A 19,182-nucleotide genomic window follows, 5' to 3' on the forward strand; every position below is an offset into this window, starting at 1 on the left:
CTGCCAGTGACCGTACCGTTTGCATCTTCATGGTCATCACCAGAAATATTTCCCAAAGTTTCCAGAGCTTCTCATCTTACAAACAAATGAACATAACACAACGAAACAGCTGTGAGTTGTACCACATTCCTGCCTAGTTTCGCCAAGGTGAATGGCTCCTGCAGGAGAGTGGCAGCCGGAGTGGGCTTGGCTGTCAGGAGTCTCTCTCCCACTTTGGAGAGTGAGAGGCCTGACCTTTCTAAACCAGTGCCGCCCCAGGGCCCAGAAGAAGAGACCTTCCCTGTGGCAGCAGCTGAGCAGCTGCCTGGAGGAGCCCCTGCTCTGCACACCTAGAGCCTGGCCGAGGCAGCCACGCCCACTTCCACATTAGGTCCCTCTGAGCCCGAAACTCAAGGACAACCTGCTTCAGTGGCTGCCAGACTCCAGACCCATACCAACCCGGAAGTGGCTCTGATTGGCCCTCTCAGAAGGATGCCCCACCATCCTAGGCCCCTGAAGAAATAAAGGCGGCTCAGGCGTGTGTCTCAATGTCCTCATATCTTCAGGCACATTCTCCTTTGACACCTGTCCTTAAATAACTGCCTCTCAAATGCTTCCTGGGGAAGCTGAGGAAACCTCCCCTCTCAGACACCTCTTCTCCCAAATGCTGATATTCAAGATCATTAAAGCAGTTAACTGTGTGATGATTCATTTCATTAGCAGAGTACGCTGTGCTTGCCCATCCTCCTGGCACCTCCCCAGGCACCTGGGGCTCAGAGGGTTTGGTACCCATTCGTCTCTGCACCTGTCTTGGCTTTGATGGAGAGATGCCTTTAAACTCAGGAGTTAGTGGGAGTTAGCTAAAGATGGAGGAACACGACGGGAGATCTTGAACACTTCTCTCTGCTTCCAGGATGTAAGGGGAAGGAGATGCACTTTGGAGTAATACTGAGAGAGTGTGCCAGCTATTAGGCCCTCAGGAAACTGCAGCCTGGAGTGCGAAGGGAATCCCACTTCTCACCAATCCTCAGGCAGGAACGGGGAGGTGAGTGAGGCACCCACCTTGGGCACAAAATTTAAGGGGGGCACCAAAAACTCAGTAATGAAGATAAATAATGTTTTAATGCAACATTAAAAAAAAAATAATGCAAAGCATCCACAGTGGACAAAATATCAACATTTGAAACAAAGGCAAGACTGGTATTACTAATTTTTCCCTTTTCTTTTCATGGTTCATCATGGCACTGATATGGATCCTGTCTTTGTTTAATTTTTTTAAATTTTTATTTCTTGATTTTTTTAGAGAGAGGGAGGGAGAGAGACATTGATTCGTTATTCCACTTGTTTATGCATTCATTGGTTGATTCTTCTTTTCTATTTTATTTATTTTTGCAGAGAAGAAGGGAGAGGGATAGAGAGTTAGAAACATCGATGACAGAGAAACATCAATCAGCTGCCTCCTGCACAACCCCTACTGGGGATGTGCCTGCAACCCAGGTACATGCCCTTGACCTGACTCGAGCCTGGGACCCTTCAGTCTGCAGGCCGACGCTCTATCCACTGAGCCAAACCAGTTAGGGCTGGTTGATTCTTTTGTGTGCCCTGACTGGGGACTGAACCTGCAACTTGGCACATCGGGACAAAGCTCTAACCAACTGAGTTACCCTGCCAGGGCTTGTTTAAAATTTTAATGTTTTACCATCAATTTTTTTTGCATTATCTTAAAGTTTTTAAAATATTGTATTAATTTTTTTGTCTTGCTCACTGAATTTTTTGGTTCTCCCTTAATTTTTTTCCCTTTATTAGATGTCTCTATTTTTGCCCTTTTGCTTGTCCCACCCAGCCCCCAGCCCCCTTCCCTCTGGCTGTCATACACTGTTGTCTGTGTCTGTGGGTTATGCATATATGTTTTTTGGCTAATCCCTTCACCTTCCTTCATCTAGTCCTCCTCTCCCTGTCCCCTCTGACAGCATCAGTCTGTCCCACGTATCCATGACTCTGTTTCTGTTTTGTTCATCAGTTTATTTTATTCATTAGATTGCACAAATGAGTGAGATCATAGGGTACTTGTCTTTCTCTGACTGGCTTATTTCACTTAGCGTAATACTCCCTAGGTCCATCCAGGCTGTTGCAAAAGGTAAGAGATCCTTCTTTTTTACAGCCACGTGGTATTCCAGGGTATAAATGTACCACAGCATTTTATCAGCTCATCTACTGATGGGCAGTTGGGCTGTTTCCAGATCGTGGCTATTCATGGTAAATAACTTGGTTCTCTCTTAAATTTTGCACCCAAGGCAAAGGCCTCACTCATCTTACCCTAGCTCCTGCCTTGTGTCCCTAACTAGGAACCAGTGGGAAAACTTGGCCTCCTCTCTAGTACGAAATACCCCCTAAGACTACTGAGCCTTTTCAGTGAAGATTTGTGACTTCACTTCACTATTCCCTTGTCTTTCCTGCTGTTTCTGGGCATGTACAGTTGAAAAGGAGTTTGTTCCCAAGTTTCCACTCTGTTATTGTGTCTCACTACTATGCCCTCAGCCTAAGGGCCAAACAATTCGGATTAGATATTACTCAAATTTTCCTTTGATATCCAATCAGAATTTCATAACTATAAGTTACCATTGCAAGCCTACAACTGGTTATAGAACTTAATCAAGGCCCTGTAAATGCAGCACCGGAGTACAAGGGCTACCCTGTCCATCAATGCAGATTTCAGAGAGCGAGCCCTGCAGGAGGGTGACTCTTTGGGCCTTGGGGAGGCCCAGGTCATCACACTGGAGCTTCCATGTCCTCTTTCTCTATCGTATTCAGTGGTCCTGTCCCCTCTGTGTCGCTGGTACTATCTTTACTGACACCCCAGCCACAACAGAAACTACTCACTGAGCCAGCTTATTGTGCTCTTGACAGACAGCTGGCATACGGAGCTGCTTTCTCCCACTGGTTTTCATTGTAAATGTGTTATCTCAATTGCTGTCCCAGGTGAATCGGCGTTTGAGAGCTGGCCTGGGAGCCAGACCACCATTTTTCTCACGATTCCTGTGGGAAAGACTCTTCGAAGGACCGGCCTCCAGATGAGAAGCATCCTTGCACCACAGCCCACCTGGGAGTTGGGCTCTGTAACCAAATAGTGAGGCACCTGGTTGGCTGCAGGGGCTTGCCTGGTTCTCGGGTGAGCTGGCCAATGTAGCAAAAACCCTAAACCCTGGGGAAGGGAGGAGCTGGGGGAGGATGTCATTTTTTTTTTTTTCCTTTTGTAGCTATTTGCATCCTAGTGGCATTTGTAGAGACTGCAGACACCTAAGGATTAGGGAGATTAATGGAGTTCCTTTGATGGTAAGATTCAGTTCTCAGCCTCTTCTTCTAAATTCATTGTTTTCTCTTTTCCATTTAAAATGAATATTAAGACTTTATCTACAACAAGTTCCCCAAACAGCTACATTACTGGGAACTCAGAGCCAAGCACAGTGCCCCAACGGTGCAAGAGAGAGTTGGGAGCTGGGGTCCTCAGAGCTGCCAGGTTGTGGGCGTTGGTGGTCTCCCTTTAGGGTCAAGGTGGGAGGTGCTTCGAAGGGTGTCCAGGAGTGGGAGGGAGGTGCCCTCCTCGTGGGTGACTGCCTGGGCCATGCCCTGCCACAGGTCCTCCCTCTACTTCCACCCACTTCCATGTGAAGAGATGGCTGGGTGTTTCTCACAGCTGAATCTGTCCCTCATTTACTTTCCAGGGAGTGTCACTAGTCCCGGGACTCAGAAAAACACAGAAAATCCCTGCCCAGCGTCAGGGACCAATCTGTCAAGTCTGGTCCCTAACAGACAACAGTCTCTCTATTTGGGGCAATTTGGCCAAACACATTTATTTGCCATCTCTAGAAACCTTCAGCACTAAATGTGCTGGTATTTCCACCTAAGGAGGAATTTAACTGCAAAAATGAGCAGGATAGTGAACAAGAATAAAAATACCACGAGAAAAAAAATGCCCACGGCCGTAATCCCACAGGACAGTTCCACCTCAGACAGCTTGACTCCCCTTAAAGATGGGGGGTTCTCACACACTGTCTCCTCCATGTCCTCGAGTTTGTGCAGGTTTTCTCTGAACCAGGTTATGAAGCGAACATTTGAGCAAGTGCAGTCCAGAGGATTGTGACTTAAATTAATGGTGCTCTGCTGGGACAAGATGGGGAGGAGACGGGGTGGGATGATGCGAATGCTGTTGGTGGCCAGGTTGAGGTAGAGCCCCTTCAGGTGGCCAAGAGCATCGATGCTGTTTTCCGTCAGGCTGTTGTGGCTTAAGTCTAGGTGAGTCACATTCCCAAGGCTGTGGAAGGCCTGCTGGTCTATAGAGAGGAGCTCACAGGAGGATAAAATCAGCACCTCCAAGCCGGCGACTGTCTGAAGAAGGTTGGTCTTGGAGAGGCTCCCATCTTGAAATCTATTTCCCTGTAAATTCAGTTGCCGGAGACCCCCGAGGCCTTCCAGAAGGTGCTGATTGCTGGCGTCGAGGAGGCAGTGGGAGAGATTCAGAACCTGCAGGAGAGGAAGGTTTTGGAAAGGACTTTGTGACGCCATAACAGTCAGGTGAGTAAATGCCAAATCCAGGACTTCTAGCTTAGGACTCTCTTGGAACGCCTGACGCCGGAGACCCATGGACACAGCGTAGCTCAGGTTTAGGTACTGCAAGTGGTGCAGGCCTTTGAGCGGCAGATTGCAGCAGTCAGAAGCCTGTATGCCATTGTGGCTTAAATCAAGTCTCCGGAGATTTGCTAGTTTTTCCAAACACCCGGCACCGAGGTCAAGTACCCCCAGGTTGCCTTTGATAGAGAGGTCTGTGAGGGCCGGGAAACTGGCAGCATTGATTTGACACAATTGCTCAAAATGATTTACACTGAGAACTAATTTCCTGAGCAAGTTCATACCCTGAATCCCAGAGGGTAACTCTCTCAAGTGAGTTGCCGTCAGGTCCAATTCCCGGAGGGGCGTGAGGCACCGAAATGTGGTAGCTGACAAGTCAGAGAAACGGAACTGGCGCAGGCTCATGCTCTCGACAGACACCTCACAGAGCCCCTCGAGCATGGCTGGAGTCAGGTCCTGGCTCTCAGTGTCCTCGTAAGTCCCCAGCCAGAGAGACCGAGTAGTAGAGTTCTGTAGCCCTTTCAATATGACGGACACGTCAAGCGTCCCTCCAAATCGCAGACTTTGGAAGACTTTTGCATGGAAAGCCCCAGGCTCCATGCCTTTGATGTCATTGCTATCGAGGTTGAGGCTGAGGTTGGTGGCCCCCAGAGTGTTCAGGTCTTCGCGAGAGAGGAAGTGGAGGGCGTTATTCTGAAAATCCAGAACCTTCAGATTCTGCGTTGGGAAGTTTCCTGGGAACTTCATGGAGGAAATATGGTTGCTTCCAAGATACAAACTTTCCAAGTTTTCCAGATTGTGCACTGGGATAAACTCGAGATTGGATATTCCCGTTTGGATTAAGAAAAGGTGCTTCAGCGCCCTGGGCCCGAGGAGGGATGTTTCGGCCATGAATATCAGGGGATTTCCAGTCAGCACAAGGGTGTCCAATTGGTGATGGCTTTGAAAGGTGTCTTCATGTATCCAATTGATCTGGCACCTTGGAAAGGCAATAGTATTTAACAATAACTAATTAGAAAAAAGCAGAAGACATTCTGTCGCCGTGAGCTACATTTAAAAAGTCATGGTTTGTGTATAGTAAAAACAGTGTACATTGTCATTCAAAGTAGAACATGAAAAACATTCTTCAGTAGCTACAGGTGGCCTCTTGAAGTAATGACTAGCCTCAATTCTAAACACACTAATTTAGATTTCCCCCCCCCCCCTAAATATCTTGCCTCTTTAGGTTAAACTGTAAGAAGTTTGTGTTTGGAACCTAGAGAACAATTAGTGGTTTGCTTGTTGAAAAAAAAAAAATCAAGCTATTATTTACTATTTTAAGTAATAGAAAATGTTACATATAAAGCATAATATATATGATATATATGTATGTGTGTGCGCGCGCGTGTGTTATATAGAATGCATAGTAATGATATTTACATAGGAATCTGTGTCATCCTGGTTAAGGTACAACTTTTTGCAACCTCTGTTTTTTTAATCTATAAAGTATAGAAATAATGATTGCTTTGCAGAATGGTGGTGAGTGCATTTATAGAAATATGCAACACTAGAGCTGAAAAGACACCCCTACTGGTACTGAATCTAATGATATTGGACAGTACACACACATATACAACACACCTACCCTCAAGGTCAAGGGGAATTCCTTAGAAAAGAATTGTGGAAAGGAAGCCTGAATCCATAGCAGCAAGCGAGCCCTAGAGCTAGCTTTGCCACATCTGCCAATATCTGTAAGTCCCTAGTAGCCTAGAGCCTGGCCTTTAATGAGCCACATGTGTCAGTGGCAGAAGACAAAGCTTGGGGATAGGCTAGGAGGTCCTCTCAAATACCTGCTCATTACCATATCCCTCAAAAGGGATCCTTCAGTGGGTGACCTTAAAAAAGAAAGCTCACAGAGGGAGACCTCGGGATATGTGTTTGTCTTGGCCTTGGCTCTGAATGAAATAAGGACAATAACAAGGAAAGACTCCTCTGAGATCCCCTAACCATAAGCTTCTACTCAGGAGGATTGTGGCATGGTTTATGCCACCTCTGTAGACCTCCCCAAAGAAACCCAAGTGGAAAATTGGGTTTGAAAGTTTGAAGTTGTTCCAGGATGGCAGTGACTTCAGGTAACTGGCAGAAGGAAATAGAAAACTTTTCCAGATCAGTGTACTTAAATTTTAGTAAGGAAAACTTTCAACTTTACATAAAAGCAAAGAGAAAAATACAATAAACCTTCACACATCTATCACACAGATGCAGTAATTCTCAAGATTTTGCCATATATGCTCTCGGCTTCATCTAGTCCCAACTCTATCTTCTGAATTGTTTTAAAGCAAATCTTAGCTATCGCATACATATTTGAGTAGGCATCTGCAAAAAAAACTGAGGCTTATTTTCTATAGCCATAATGCCATTGTCACATATAGCAATATTAATAATTCATTGGTATTCTCTAATTCCAGGAAAGCATTTTAAACAAAGATTTATACATATTTCCAAAAGATAAATGAGCTCAAAATAAAAATTCAATAAACACATAAGGGAAACACATTAGCCAAAGTCAGCAAAAAATAATAATAATTTAAAAATCTATGGAATTAGGTTAAAAAGCTGATATAAGAATTATCATGTATTTGATAATATATAAAGAATATAGAAAATGCATTATGTAGTATCCGAACATATGATAAATATATTTATATCAAACAAGTTTCACATATTTAAAGAAAATAGTAAAAATCAACAGTCTGATGAAAGAAAAAATACTAAAACTGATCTGCTATATTTGTAAAATTTGCTTTCAGTTTTATTATCATTATTCCTTAGAACTTAAGCAGCATGACTGAGCCAGTCTAGTTTGACAATTTCCTTTCTACTCCATTGATTGTTTGTTTTTTTTAATTACATTGCACCTGCATAAAACTATTTCATGGGAGAGGTACGCACACAGGATAAGCTGATGGTCCCTGTGCCCCCAAAGGTCCTGGATGCACTTGGAATGCAAGTTGTGCTTTTCCCTAAGTAAAACATCAGTGCATGCAGGGAACTCAGATACATACCTGGTTAAATCCAAAAAGATCAGATTTGTGAGTCTGCAGAAAGTTGTGTTTTGAATTGCAGGCAAGAAGTTAAAACTGAATTCCAAAAATTCTGTTGTGTTTGGTAGAGTGTCAGGAATCTCTCTGAGACCTAAATTTTCACAGTTATATATTTTGTTGGCTTCTTTCTGATGAGATAAACAATGTAAATTAATATCAGACTTCATAATTTGATTGCAAATTTATGTATGTGGTATTTTTTTGAGCATCAATCCCCCTTCTAGGAGTCTTTACCAAGTATATATGACTTATGCATAAGATGATTCATTTAAGCATTTTTTTTATATTAGAAGATTGACAATACCCAGCTTAGCCATCACTATAGGATTAATTGAACAAAACATGGTACAGTCACAAAAGGGAGCCTTCAGCAGCTGAAAATGAAATGACTGAGATTTCCACACACTGATAGGGCGTGATATCCAGGTATATTGTGTGGTGAAAAAAGCAACGTGTCAAATGTACATATGTAGTATAGATGGCAAATGGGATGTAGTATGTAATGTATTGTATACTATCTTGTCTGTAAGATAGGTATGTCTGTATTTTATTATATTTGCAGAAAGAAACCAGGGGGGAAAAACTCAAAACTGGTTGTCTTGAAGGGGAGAGATGAACCAGGTAGAGGAGCAAGAATGGAAGCAAGACTTCTTTGAATATACTTTGTTTCATAGGTTTCATTTTGGATGCCTGAAAATTTTTTAAATCACTCTAGATTAGCATCAGCAAAATTAGACAACCAGACTTCCACACTTTCTGATGTGATGTAAGGACACAGTACCACCTATGAGGTATTCTCGCCCACCTCTCCCCCAATTAAAGCTTGAATCCAACCATGACGTTAGGCTTAACTTCCATAAGTGATGTGGGGGATTTAAGTTCAACAGAACCACAAGGTAGCAATTACCCAAATCCAGGACATTCTGTAGAACAACTGACTTTGCTTTATGGGATGTGAATGCTGTGGGCAGAAGTGGAGAGGGGAGGGTGTGGGAGGAGACAGAAAACTGTTCTTGTAAAAAAAGAGACATAAGTAAGAGCTATTTAAGAGACATAACCAACAAATAATAGAGTAGCCCTTGTTTAGATTCTGGCCCAATAATGCACTTAGGAAAAGACTTTTATAGAGTATCGAGGAACTTTGAATTTTGACAGGTTATTAGAACTACTAAAGAATTATAAATGTTGTTAATGATAAGAGAAACGTTCTTAATTTTTTGAGATGCATTTTGAAGTATTTAGGGAAAAAATGATATAATGTTTGAGATTTGCTTTCAAATACTCTGTCAAAAAGGGAGGAGAGGAATAGGTAGATGAGATTAGCAGTTAAAATGTTGATGGTTGTTGAATGTTGAGTGATACATACATAGAGATCCCTTGTAAGTAACTAGTTATGTATATGTGGTTAGAAATTTTCTAGCCCTAGCCATTTTGGCTCAGTGGATAGAGCATCGGCCAGAGGGTCCCTGGTTCAATTCTGGTCAAGGGCACATACCGTGGTTGCAGGCTCCTCCCCATCCAGGGCCCTGGTCAGGGCTCATGCAGAAGGCAACCAATCCATGTGTTTCTCTCACATCGATGTTTCTCTCTGTCTTTCCCTCTCTCTTCCACTCTCTCTAAAAATCAATGGAAAATTATCCTCAGGTGAGGATTAAAAAAAAGAAAAAAAAAGAAATTTTCTAAATATAACGTGTAAACGAGCTAGCAATGTGGCACAGACTTTAGGTCATGGGGCTATGCAGCCTTGGATTGTGAATTTATTTTGGATCTCAGGAGCCACAGACTGCTGTTTTGGGGGGTACAGCCCTGCACATAAGTCCAGAGCACTGCCTGATCCTGTGTCCCAAGTGAGTCAAGTATTCAGAAATCTGCCAGTAACTGCTTGTTAGGTTCCCCAACTCAAGTTATAAATCTTGGACCAACTGGGTAAAAATGGGAAGGGGTTGATTAGACGTCTATAGAATTACAGGGTCATGGTTTATTTGGATGATGCCTTAGGATAAAGCATAGTGGGCAGGTATAAAGACCTGATGGTGTCTATTATGAAATAATCTCCAAGGACAATGCACTTGGGGGCCATCTTTCATATCCTCTACGGCACCATGTGGTTTCACCCAACCTTTCAGACCCTGCCTTTCCCCCGACCATGCGGTGGTCTCACTAGAGGCCCCTCTGAGACCGCTCTGGTCTGGGGAAGACCTGCCCATCAAACTGGAGACCAGCAGCTTTCCTTACTCTGAGTTGCACACAGCCCTGCGTAGCTGGACGCAGAAGAGTCCCCACATTCTCTTTGCTCTGAAGCGTGATGTTTTAGAGATGCCACCACTTTAATTGCTTTTTGCTTTCTCGCTCCAGCCTCTGCTTGTGGTGCACGTTTTGTAGTTGCAGTGAGCATGGTCACCTACTAGAAACCACCGTGTCTTCCATATTGTGACAATATTATGAAGGTCACAGATGAACATGCTATATTCATATATCTTTGTAATTCATTTTTTGTTTCATAGGCCCAAAGCCCCCAGGCACTGCCACAAATCCCCCTAATGTCCTTGAAAAGCATACTTTGCATTGATAACTTAGATTTAGCTGACTAGTTATGCATATGGGGAAAAGCACATGTTGCTAGACTCCTCTTTGATGCCCATGAACATGGATGACCCAGAGAGGAGATGGATATGCAGTTTTTGCCCCAATAGCTATTAAAATTCGGATTAGCTTTGGGGGGACATTTTTCTTTCCTGGTCTCCATTGGCCTCGCTGATGCCACATGCACTTGGAGAAAGGGGCCTTTCTCAATTCATGCTGCTCTATTCTGGCCCCACAGCCAAAGGCTCCGCTCTGGCAATTCCCTCCTCCTGATTATAAACGTGCCTGCGACACCTAAACTGCTCCTCTTTGGAGCTTTACTAAGCACTTTATTGCGTTAAAGCGATTGGAGAAGTTGAGGATTGAGTCGGAGCTCTACGAGCCGGTGGCCTGAGGGAGCTACTAGCAAAAGGAGAGGCACGTGGAGGAAGGAGCTCAGTTTAAACCCAGTGAGCATCCAGGGACCAGTGAATCTCACACTGTGGAGTATTGGGAAGCCGCCAGGAGCCCGGGCCATAACATTCCTCTCTAGTTAGGGAGACACTGCCTTTGATTCCTGGAACAAAGAGGCAAGAACTGTAGCTTATAAGAGAATTTAAAAAGCAAACACATTTCAAGAATGCACTGACCTCTTTGGCTTTCATATTCACTCTCCTGTACAGTCAGAATTACCATTTCAAATATTACAGGTGGTGGTACCCAAACTCCTCCTGCTCTGGAATCATTTAAGTAGCATTAAATTGCTTTCAGTTTATTGTATTTTTAAGGCACGAAGTACACATATGCACACACACGCACACACACGCACACTCATTCTCCTTTCTTTTTTTTAATCCTCACCAGAGGATATGTTTTTATTGATTTGAGAGAGAGAGAGGAAGGAAGAGAAAGAGTGAGAAACATCAATATGAGAGAGGAACATCGATCAGTTGCCTCCTGTGCATGCCCTGACTGGGGATGGGACCTGCAACCTAGGTATGAGCCCTGACTGGGATTTGAGCCCAAAACCTTTTGGTGCATGGGATGATGCTCCAACCAACTGAGACACTTGGCCATGGCTCATTCTTTTTGTTTTTGAGAGTCATTTGCAGATGCCATGACCCTTTTCCCCTAAATCTTTTAAGGAAAAGGATATTCCTATACAACCACAGTGCCATTACCAAAAATTCATAATATTTAACATTCATGTATATTATTATCCAACACAGTTTATAATATTCAAATTATCTTCAAATTTTTCCAATAATCCTAATATTGTCTATTATAGTAATTTTTGTTTTTCCAATTCAGGATCACACATTGCATTTATTTTTCTTGTCTCTTTAGTCTCCTTTAATCTGAGACTACTCCTCAGCCTTTCATTAGCTCTCATGGCATTGATTTTTTTAAAAAACGAATACAGGCTCATAGTTTACAGGATGTCCCACATTTAGGGGGTTTTTTTTGTTTTGTTTTGTTTTGTTTTGTTTTACCTGTCCTCATAATTTGATTCAGGTTATACATTTTGGGCAGAAACACTACATCAGGGAAGTTATGTATTTCTGGCTGTCAGGATTCATATCAAAACTTTTTTTTAATCCTCACTTGAGGATATTTTTTCCATTGCTTTTCAGAGAGAATGGAGGGGAGGGATGGAAAGGGAAAGCAAGAGGGAGAGAGGGAATGAGGGGAGAGAAAGAGAGAGAGAGAGAGAGAGAGAGAGAGAGAGAATATATCATGAAACATCAATGTGAGAGAGAGACATTGACCAGTTGCCTCCTGCACAGGCCCAGACTGGGGGTGGGGAGTGAATCCACAACCCTTCCATGTGAGGCTGATGCTCTAACCATTGAATAACACCAGCCAGGGCTCATATTAAAACTTTTTGAGTGCGCATTCTGAAAGCATAGCAGAGGATTTCAGGACAGCAGAATGATAATGCAACAGAGAAGTAAAGGACAGAGTGCGGAGAAGAAATACAGTGTAGCCACTGTCATTTTGCTCAGGGCCAGGCTGGCCACCAGGGCCATGTGTTCAGTTGCTTTTCCAGACAGGCACCCACCACCACTCCGGAGACGTGACCACTTCCTCTAAACCCAGCCTAATTCTCCAGATCTCCATATGAGGTCAGCTTCCAAAGTCGCTTTCTCACCCTTCTTCTTTGGTTGGTTCCAGATAGCACCCTTCTGGATGTGAATGCAGTTAGCAGGCCCGTGCAAGGCTACATGGCATTGAGGACAGCTGCCCCTGGCACCTCCATTCCACATCATGGGCATTTACTCAGGACCACTGTGCACTGGGACCTGCACCAACCACTTTGTCTCTAGCTTCATGTCAGAGCCGTGCCTTGTACACTGAGCAGGGCTCCCAAGTGTTGTATCCTTGCTTGCAATCCCTTTTCCCTGCAGGCATTCATTTGCATTTTTTCAATCAGGATCTTATTTTGCTTCTTTCTGCTGTATCTCTAACTCCCTGCCGGTCCCATTGTATTTTCTCTTCTCACAAGTGTTGATATCATTTTCTAATTTAGATCCTTTGCGTTTCACTCTAGTGCCAATTCCCACCTTTACGGATGGCTCATCTGTGTACTTGGCACACACAGCAGCTAGGCCTACCCCCCCCCCCCCCCCCCAATGCACAAGAAGTCTGGGAGGCTGATCCCCAGCCTGCCCCCATTAACCACTCCTTTTTCCAGAGATAGTGATTTAGCTGAGCCAAATCCTAGAGTAACAATTACTCTCTGCAAATAAAAGAAAACATTCCCAAGAGGGCACCATCCTAAAACGTTGTTGTCAACCTGAGTCCTCTGAGCAAAGGGCATTCGCATTGTGTGCAGTTCATTTTCTCTTTGTCTGCAGTCAGACTGCCTGGGTTCAAGTCCAAGCTGTGTTCTCTGAGCCTCCTTTCCCTCCAACTGTAAATGGAGGACAATAACCCTCTTTGCAGGCCAACTCTGAGGATTAATTGAATAATGTATGTCTAGCACTCCCAAGAGGAGTTAGTATTTCACTGGATCATCACAGCAGCATGCCATTGTCTAGAGCAGTGGTTCTCAACCTTCTGGCCCTTTAAATACAGTTCCTCATGTTGTGACCCAACCATAAAATTATTTTTGTTGCTACTTCATAACTGTAATGTTGCTACTGTTATGAATCGTAACATAAATATCTGATGTGCAGGATGATCTTAGGTGACCCCTGTGAAAGGGTCGTTTGACCGCCAAAGGGGTTGCGACCCACAGGTTGAGAACCGCTGGTCTAGAGCTATTAGGAAGCCTTTGTATCTATGAACTTGGAGTTCTCCTAAAAAGAAGCTCTACTAAGCACATCCCCCTCCTTCTCATACCTAGGATTGAAGGCCTGCCTCCTACCATGGTTCTGAATGCACAGAACAGCTGAGATGAGCCCATTTGAAACGAGGAGGTATGCCTACACTCCCAAGTCACTAGTCAAGAGCACACCCAAAATGTCACCAGAATCCAAACCACAGAACACTGAATTCCAGCTACGCTTCACATATTTGTCAGCCTCCAAAGACTAGGTCATGGGTCTAATTCTGTTACTCATGTTACACACACACACACACACACACACACACACTCACACACAGAAAGAACATATAGTATTTAGCAATGGAAGATTCTACATGGAGTGTTGATAGGTGTTCACTGTATTATTTCTAGAACTCATCTAAATTTGAAATGTTTTCAAACAAAAAAATTTATTAAAACATTCACTTTGACTCCTCCCTCACTTCATATGTAAAAAATAATTTCAGATGGATCTTAGATCTAAATGTGAAACCTAGAAATAGAAGTAGATACAAAACAATAAAACTCCTAGAAAAAAAATCATAGGATAATATCTTCATGGCCTTGAGTAGGCAAAAATTTCTTAAGCAGGACAGAAAAGAACAGCACCAATAATAAATCCAGCTACATTAAAATTAAGGATTTCTGTTCATCACTAGGAACCTGAAACCTGTATAGTTTTATTAACCAATGTCACCACAATATATGCAGTTTTTTAAAAAAAAGAACTCTTGAAAAAGGAGAGTTTGATGAGCTTCCAAATCCCAGAGTAACAATTATCCTCTGCAAACAAGGCAAAACATTCCCAAGAGGGCACAGTCCTCCCAGGTGGATAAATACATTCATGCAGCAGGAGGGTGGTGTACCTCAGTTCCATGGGGACAGAAGATCCTGCTGTCCAGACCCTTCTGGACCCAGCTCTATATACCTCTTTATCTGTATCATTTATAATCCTACAAAATAAAGAGCTAATATGCAAATGGTCATCACACCCTTGTGCCCTTGTGCCTGGGTCGGGGGACCTGAGGCCCAGTCCAGGGACCTGAGGCCATGCCCCCTGCCCTGGCGCCGGGACCAGGGGACCTGAGGCCACACACCCCCACCCAGCACTGGGCCGGGGGGCCTGAGGCTGACGAGGGTGGGGCTGGCTGGGTCTGGGTCTCGTGCAATTTTGAGGCACATGCGGGTGGGCGGGGGACATGACTCTGGGTCCCTTGGCGTGCCCCAGACTCTGACAGGAGGGAGATTTTCATATACATTTTACTAATTTTCTTTCATCTCTGACTTCTATTATAGAGAAAGGGCAAATAGCAATATGAAAATATTTCCTCTAATCAATTCCCTTTTAATGTGCACAAATTTTGTGCACCGGGCCACTAGTATATTTTCTAATAAGCTGATAAACATAAAAAGAGAGAGATCACTAGGAAAGTGGAAAGGCAAGCCACAGAGTGGGAGAAGATATTTTCAATCTGATTAAGGACTTCTAGCCACAGTACATAAAAAACTCTTGCAACTTAATAAAAAAAAAGACACTCAAAAGAATATGGGCAAAAGACTTGAAAAGGTACTTCACACATATAAGGATATGCAAATGACCAACAAAAGCATGAAAATGGAATCAATTTAATTATTTGTCAGGAAAATAAAAATTAAATTCCAGTGAAATACCACCATCTATCCAACAGAATGGGTTTTTAAAACAAACATTTGCAAATATTAGTAAGGCTGTGGAAAAAACAGAACTCATAGACATTGCTGATGAATATAAATGTGTATCAACAATTTGGAAACTGGCAATATCTGCTAAAGTTTAACATGTGTATACCCTATGAAGAAATGCATCCAATCCCTGGAATACACCTAATAATGATTTGTATATTTGCTTACTAAAGACATAGATAAGAATTCCAAAGCAGCAGCATTTGTAATAGCCAAAGTAATTGAGAACAATTAAAACTCCATTAAAAGTCAATCTATAGTGATGGAAGTTAAAGAACTGGACATCCCTGGCGGCTAGTGACTGGGAGGAGGTGGGGAGGGGCTCCGAGGTGCTGAGGAAGTTTTGTTTCTTCCTCTGTGTGCTGGTCACATCGATGTATGTACTTAGTGAAAACTCACTGAACTGTACACTTAGGACTGGTGAACTTTTACACATGTATGTTTTACTTCAATAGAAAGTTTACTAAACTCAAAACAAAACCTTGTTTTTTAAATAGAGCTTGATGAGCTAATGGTGGTCACATGAACATATATACACGGCATGGTTAGTTATGCTTATGCTGGAGGGGAAGAATTAAAGAGGAAAGGAAAGCAAGGGCGGGGGGGGGGGGGGGGGGGGGAGGGGCTAATTGCGGTCATTTGCGCTCGAAGAAGGGCCAAACCCTAAGTCAAAGCTTCCTCTCCCACCATTCCCACTTTATCCCATATGCCTGCTGCAGCCTAGAAGTGCCTCACCTTCTTCAGGCCTGACCCTACGCTGCAGCAAGCTCTCCTTTTGCTGCTGCAACTATTCTCACCCATCTTTGTATCTCCCAACAACCTCCCCAGTACTCACACAGAGTGAGGGCTCAATACACAGCCTTTGAACCCTGCAGCCAAGAACTCATACATGATAAGGAGGTGCAGGAAAATGTAGATCCAATGTTAATTGTATAGGTAGGTCCCAGGGCATTTAAAACTCAAGTTATTTCAGAGGGAGGGCTGTACAGAGGTCGTTGTATTGGAAGGTTTCAATAGAAACTTGGTCAAAAAGGAAAGCTCACTGCAGCACAGGGCCAGGCCTGGAGATCCTGGGACCCTCAGCATCACTCTTGCCACCTGATTATCTCAGAGGGCCCTGGAGCAGGCAGCAAAGGGACCAGGGTGCTCGCCTTGTCTCTTTCCCTTCCCTCTGCCAGGAAGGGGTCATTCGCAGAAAGGAACTGGCAGCTCTTGGCCTGATGTCCTCACCAGGAAGCTAGACTGGTCTAGTGTTTCCAAGGGCTTCCCAAATCTCCCGGGACTCCCTGTGGGCTTCAGAAGGGCTGGTGAGGCTTTGCAGGAACGTGGGGATTTACGAGTTGAATGGGCAGGCTTAAGAGTGGTGGTTAAACAAATCTGCTCCCCCATGAGCTGGAATGTAATGGTGATACTATCCTATGTGAGGATGTTGTCAGAGGTGGATGGCCTACCTCCCTGATCACCGAGGAGGTGGTGTCCCCACTCCTATCCTCTTATCATGCTACCTACATGTCTGTGTGGACCTGACCTTCCAACCGGAATGAGGAGGAGGCAGCTGGCAAGGCTTCTGGGGCTGATAAAAACTTCTTACTCCCTTCTGCTATGGGGTGAATTGTGCACCTCCCTCCCCCAAGCAAATTTGTATGTTGAATCCCAACAAGGTCGCTCAGAATGTGACTTTATTTGGATATAGAATCTTGAAATAGGTAATTAAATTAAGATGAGATCACTAGTGTGGGCCCTAATCCAATGTGACTGCTGTTTTTAGAAGAATAAATGTGGAGACAGGCATGTACAGAGGGAAGAGTAGGTGAAGACACGGGTAGAAGACAGCCATCAACAAGCCAAGGAGAGAGATCTTGGAAGAAATCAGTCCTGCCAACACCTTGATCTTGGATTATTAGCTTTCAGAACTGTGAGAAAATTAGATTCTTTTGTTTAAGCCTCCCAGGCTATGGTACTTACATGCTACGGCAGCCAGAACAATCATCCACCTTCCCAGCCTTCATTTCCCCTTCACTGTGCCTCCTCTCTGTCTTAGTGCATCCTGATTCCACCCTAATACCAGACTATCAGGGTTGTTCCTTTCTGTTCCAGTCCTGACTGGATTCTTCCTCTTGCCTTGCAGGTCTGTACCCTATTCTCCCTTATCATTCTCCTGCCCATGGCTCCCAACCACCTTTCTGCTTCTCTTACCTCCACTTCTGCTTCTAGCCCCAGCCCTTGCCCGACAGGCCATGTGGTGCTGTGCACTTGCTGGGGTCAGAGGCAGTGAGGCAGCCTGACACATTTTTAGAAGATGTCAGGAGACTGAGGCCTTTCTTGCTCTCTCTCACCACCTCCTCCAAGAATTTCCCACAGGTTGATAAATACTGTGATGGTCCAAAACAGAAGGTGCGATTTGGCTCTGTTCTCCGATGCCACTCTGGTGGGTTAGGAAAGCAGATGGAGGGCGGTCCAACTCTGGGAGAATGCCAGACTCATCCAGAGTGATCCTCATATGCTCTGAAACCTGGCACGGATTATCCCTACTAATCCCCACCCGAGAGCCAGGAAACTGAAGGACTGTTTGGAGTAGTGGCTGTGTGCTGGGATGTTGGACAAATAGCTCCTCCATGCTGGGAGCAGTTTCGTAAGTCTGCTCTTTGCACTGGGTCCCTGTCAATATTTTATGTCCCAATTAGGGTTATTTTGGGGGCATTGTTTGCAGAGGAGGAAGACTCTCACCTCTTCCTGCTAAGGATCTGCGAGATCATCCCCTGGCTGAGCTCTTGGCTCCTTCTTCACAATAAAAATAATAATAATAACAAATAAAAAAAATTCTACACCCCTCATTGCCCTTACAAAACAGTGGATATTGGGATGCCAAGGCTCAGATGGGACTGCAGGCTGAATCTCAGAATTTCCAGGCCATTTAATCTGGATAAAGTCAGAAAGTTTGGACTCACCTCTGTGCATGTCTGATCCGAGGAGGTGGTGGCTTTACAGCTGGCAGAAAACAGCACGGCCACCAGGAGGCAGCTGACAGGGGGCGCCATCATGGGACTGGTGCCACCGCAGCTGAGAAATCAGTCAGGCTGTGACGGCCTCGGTGAGCAGCAGCCAGAGAGGTGCTCAGAAGGGTGATCTCCAAACAAGAAATGCTCTGACTGCTCAGCATTTGGTGGCTCTGTGCTTCAAAAAGGGAAGTCCCTTTACATACCACCCACCCTCGCCAAAAATAGCTGAGGACCCAGCCCCACTGTGGCCCAGTGCGCTTCCTGGCAAACGTGAATCACTCATGCAGCCCTCTCGAGCTGGTCACGCTGATTCTCAGTGGGGTGGTTTCTATAGACTTTAGGCTGCCTTCAAGGGTTTGGCTAACTCCAGTGTCTTTGGGTCCCTTTTCCCCAGAGAGGCTGTGGACACAGGCAGCTGTCCTCATGAAAGAGGCCACTGGGTTGGTTGTCCTAGGTGAGTGGCTGGGAGAGGTGCTGCAGCATGCTGGATGAGTAAGGCACTCTGCAGGCCTCATGGAAGGACTGAGCCCAGGGGTGGTGCTGCTGGAGCTGGGACCTGGAGCAAGAGGGACAGATCATCCTGGAAAGCGAGTGTAGTGCTGCATGGCCACCTCACCAATACCCACCCCTGGTGCGAACAGAGGAGGACAAACCCATCCCTGACCTGGTGACTCAGGTCAGGGATATGGAGTCCCCTCATGTTCCCTCCCAACCTGACCCAGCAGAGGACACTGCTGTGTGCCCAGCAGGCTGGCTAAGAGAGAGCAGAGCTGAGGATGTCAGCCTTGGCTCTGTTTCATCTTAGAAATTGCTTTGAAGCAGGATTGCAAAACCCCCTATTATGGTGCAAGATGTGGTAGTGATTAAAGAAAGTGAAAGTTCAAGCATTTCTCACTGGACT

At 44.6% G+C, this 19,182-nt stretch overlaps 1 protein-coding gene across 2 annotated transcripts; it reads right to left on the bottom strand.

Moving 5' to 3' along the window:
* Positions 1–1,082: 1,082 nt before the first annotated feature.
* CD180 (CD180 molecule) lies at positions 1,083–18,406 on the bottom strand. 2 transcript variants are annotated; one of them, XR_011471170.1, is made up of 4 exons: positions 18,231–18,406; positions 7,650–7,816; positions 2,860–5,584; positions 1,083–1,353 (listed from the first exon to the last, which is right to left on the bottom strand). XR_011471170.1 is itself a non-coding variant. In XM_070412102.1 (3 exons), exons 1-3 carry the CDS (start codon positions 18,321–18,323, stop codon positions 3,859–3,861), a joined length of 1,986 nt encoding a protein of 661 aa, XP_070268203.1. In that variant the 5' UTR covers positions 18,324–18,406; the 3' UTR covers positions 1,083–3,858. The 2 variants fall into 2 exon arrangements, 1 of the variants encoding a protein (XP_070268203.1); XM_070412102.1 differs by having other exon boundaries at positions 1,083–5,584.
* Between the last annotated feature and the right edge of the window lie 776 nt (positions 18,407–19,182).

The sequence above is a fragment of the Myotis yumanensis genome, unplaced genomic scaffold (genome assembly GCF_028538775.1).
Source record: "Myotis yumanensis isolate MYYU_CA2020_CCGP unplaced genomic scaffold, mMyoYum1.0.hap1 SCAF_4, whole genome shotgun sequence".
Classification (NCBI taxonomy): domain Eukaryota; kingdom Metazoa; phylum Chordata; class Mammalia; order Chiroptera; family Vespertilionidae; genus Myotis; species Myotis yumanensis.